Genomic DNA, 4,323 nt, shown 5'->3' on the forward strand with positions numbered 1-4,323 from the left:
CCAAATTAACTCTATAATATCGACAGAAACATGGCAAACGTTGTTTAGAATCAAACCTCAAGGTGTTTTTCACATATCTATTCGATGATAAGTCATTCGTGGCAGTTTGGTTTCTCCTCTAAACCACATGGGAAAATGCATGCAGCTGGAGATTACGCAATAATTTCGACGGGAGACACCAAGCGGACACCTGGTAAATGTAGACTCTTATGGTCAATCTTCCAATGATATGCCTACAAATACGTCACAATGCTGCAGACACCTTGGGAAAACGACAGAAAGTGTAGGCCCATTCCTTGCGTATTCACAGCCATATAAGGAGACATTGGAACAAAGCGCCTCCAAAATCTGGGGCATTTCCTGTTTGAAATTTCATCTTGGTTTCAACTTTCAATTCTGTGGCACTCACAGATAATATCTTTGCAGATTTGGAAGCGTCAGAGTGTTTTCTTTCCAAAGCTGTCAATTATATGCATAGTCAAGCATTTTTTCGTGACAAAATATCTTGTTTAAAACGGGAACGTTTTTCATCCAAAAATGTTAATAGCGCCCCCTAATGCATAACTGAATTGTAAGAAATGGAATATTCATTTGGAATAATATTTTCCACTGTCATGTCTGTATAGGTTTGCATATTGCACACAGGTGTGTGTGTGTGTGTGTGTGTGTGTGTGTGTGTGTGTGTGTGTGTGTGTGTGTGTGTGTGTGTGTGTGTGTGTGTGTGTGTGTGTGTGTGTGTGTGTGTGTGTGTGTGTGTGTGTGTGTGTGCTATTCAGTGCACCTACATATTTAATTACACAGCCATATAGACCTGGGTACAGGACATTCCCTTTGATCCGACAGTGGAGTAGAGAGTACAGTAGTGCACATATGTATTTGTGTGTGTGTGTAGAGTAGCATTCAGATATAAAAAGCTGAATTAATCTCCTTTGTTGTTACGGTACGTAATCTCCTTGCAGAGTAGTACTATAAAGCTCTTTGATTCAGACTTTCAAAGTCCTTACTTCCCTTCTTCTTGCCTTTCTTTTCTAATTTCCTTCTTTTACTTCCCTTCTTCTTGCCTTTCTTTTCTAATTTCCTTCTTTTACTTCCCTTCTTCTTGCCTTTCTTTTCTAATTTCCTTCTTTTACTTCCCTTCTTGCCTTTCTTTTCTAATTTCCTTCTTTTACTTCCCTTCTTCTTGCCTTTCTTTTCTAATTTCCTTCTTTTACTTCCCTGCTTCTTGCCTTTCTTTTCTAATTTCCTTCTTTTACTTCCCTTCTTCTTGCCTTTCTTTTCTAATTTCCTTATTTTACTTCCCTTCTTCTTGCCTTTCTTTTCTAATTTCCTTCTTTTACTTCCCTTCTTGCCTTTCTTTTCTAATTTCCTTCTTTTACTTCCCTTCTTGCCTTTCTTTTCTAATTTCCTTCTTTTACTTCCCTTCTTCTTGCCTTTCTTTTCTAATTTCCTTCTTTTACTTCCCTTCTTGCCTTTCTTTTCTAATTTCCTTCTTTTACTTCCCTTCTTGCCTTTCTTTTCTAATTTCCTTCTTTTACTTCCCTTCTTCTTGCCTTTCTTTTCTAATTTCCTTCTTTTACTTCCCTTCTTCTTGCCTTTCTTTTCTAATTTCCTTCTTTTACTTCCCTTCTTGCCTTTCTTTTCTAATTTCCTTCTTTTACTTCCCTTCTTGCCTTTCTTTTCTAATTTCCTTCTTTTACTTCCCTTCTTCTTGCCTTTCTTTTCTAATTTCCTTCTTTTACTTCCCTTCTTCTTGCCTTTCTTTTCTAATTTCCTTCTTTTACTTCCCTTCTTGCCTTTCTTTTCTAATTTCCTTCTTTTACTTCCCTTCTTCTTGCCTTTCTTTTCTAATTTCCTTCTTTTACTTCCCTTCTTCTTGCCTTTCTTTTCTAATTTCCTTCTTTTACTTCCCTGCTTCTTGCCTTTCTTTTCTAATTTCCTTCTTTTACTTCCCTTCTTCTTGCCTTTCTTTTCTAATTTCCTTCTTTTACTTCCCTTCTTCTTGCCTTTCTTTTCTAATTTCCTTCTTTTACTTCCCTGCTTCTTGCCTTTCTTTTCTAATTTCCTTCTTTTACTTCCCTGCTTCTTGCCTTTCTTTTCTAATTTCCTTCTTTTACTTCCCTTCTTCTTGCCTTTCTTTTCTAATTTCCTTCTTTTACTTCCCTTCTTCTTGCCTTTTTCTTGCTTTCTTGTTTTTCCTTCTTTGTGCCTTATATGGGTAATAAACTCAATTTAATTTTTTGGGGTCGCTAGCGGCTTGTAACTTACAGTGTAGAAGGTTGTAAGGAAATGGTCACGTATAATCTTTTGCGTTTGTGGTTAAAAAAACATTGAATATATTGAACCAAACTCTGTAAATTATTTTAAATGTTGCTGATAATTTTTAATGCCTGTTTAAGAAGGAAACCCACTCAAATATTAATATTTTGGTATTTTCTCACTAGTCCACTATTGATACAGTCCCAAAATGTTTTGCCTGTCAGTATTCAAGTGCATTCTTAGGGCCTATTTAAGAAGTCATGTTTGGATTCATGTCAAGCTAGGAGTTTTACCCAGAGGTCCTTAGCTTTGGTTGGTAATGGCAGGAAGGTTTTAGGAAGAAACCTTTTTTTGTTAACCTTTAGACTTACATCAAACAACTGTACTTTATACACTCATGTATCCCTATTATACACTCATGTATCTCTATTATAAACTCATGTATCTCTATTATACACTCGTGTATCTCTATTATACCCTCATGTATCTCTATTATAACCTCATATATCTATATTATAACCTCATGTATCCCTATTATACCCTCATGTATCTCTATTATACACTCATGTATCTCTATTATACCCTCATGTATCTCTATTATACCCTCATGTATCCCTATTATACACTCATGTATCTCTATTATACACTCATGTATCTCTATTATACACTCATGTATCTCTATTATACACTCATGTATCTCTATTATACACTCATGTATCTCTATTATACCCTCATGTATCCCTATTATCCACTCATGTAACTCTATTATACCATCATGTACCTCTATTATACACTCATGTATCTCTATTATACCCTCATGTATCTCTATTATACCCTCATGTATCTCTATTATACACTCATGTATCTCTATTATACACTCATGTTTCTCTATTATACACTCATGTATCTCTATTATACACTCATGTATCTCTATTATAAACTCATGTATCTCTATTATACCCTCATGTATCTCTATTATACCCTCATGTATCTCTATTATACCCTCATGTATCTCTATTATACACTCATGTATCTCTATTATACACTCATGTATCTCTATTATACACTCATGTATCTCTATTATACACTCATGTATCTCTATTATACCCTCATGTATCTCTATTATACCCTCATGTATCTCTATTATACACTCATGTATCTCTATTATACACTCATGTATCTCTATTATACACTCATGTATCTCTATTATACACTCATGTATCTCTATTATACCCTCGTGTATCTCTATTATACCCTCATGTATCTCTATTATACACTCATGTATCTCTAGTATACACTCATGTATCCCTATTATACCCTCATGTAACCCTATTATACACTCATGTATCCCTATTATACACTCATGTATCTATATTATACACTCATGTATCCCTATTATACACTCATGTAACCCTATTATACACTCATGTATCCCTATTATACACTAATGTATCTATATTATACACTCATGTATCCCTATTATACACTCATGTAACCCTATTATACACTCATGTATACCTATTATACCCTCATGTATCCCTATTATACACTCATATATCTCTATTATACCCCCATGTATCTCTATTATACACTCGTGTATCTCTATTATACACTCATGTATCTCTATTATACCCTCATGTATCCCTATTATACACTCATGTATCCCTATTATACACTCATGTATCTCTATTATACACTCATGTATCTCTATTATACACTCATGTATCCCTATTATACCCCCATGTATCTCTATTATACACTCATGTATCTCTATTATACCCTCATGTATCCCTATTATACCCTCACGTATCTCTATTATACACTCATGTATCTCTATTATACCCTCATGTATCTCTATTATACTCATGCATCTCTATTATCCACTCATGTATCTCTATTATACCCTCATGTATCCCTATTATACACTCATGTATCCCTATTATACACTCATATATCTCTATTATACCCTCATGTATCTCTATTATACCCTCATGTATCCCTATTATACCCTCATGTATCCCTATTATACCCTCATGTATCTCTATTATACACTCATGTATCTCTATT

General features: G+C 34.4%; 1 protein-coding gene across 1 annotated transcript; it reads right to left on the bottom strand.

Annotated features, from left to right (window-relative positions):
• Positions 1-966: 966 nt before the first annotated feature.
• LOC127913264 (cylicin-2-like) lies at positions 967-2,781 on the bottom strand. The gene is made up of 2 exons (XM_052485168.1): positions 2,777-2,781; positions 967-2,206 (listed from the first exon to the last, which is right to left on the bottom strand). The coding sequence occupies exons 1-2, from the start codon at positions 2,779-2,781 to the stop codon at positions 967-969; spliced, it is 1,245 nt and encodes a 414-aa protein (XP_052341128.1).
• Between the last annotated feature and the right edge of the window lie 1,542 nt (positions 2,782-4,323).

The sequence above is a fragment of the Oncorhynchus keta genome, chromosome 2 (genome assembly GCF_023373465.1).
Source record: "Oncorhynchus keta strain PuntledgeMale-10-30-2019 chromosome 2, Oket_V2, whole genome shotgun sequence".
NCBI lineage: Eukaryota > Metazoa > Chordata > Actinopteri > Salmoniformes > Salmonidae > Oncorhynchus > Oncorhynchus keta.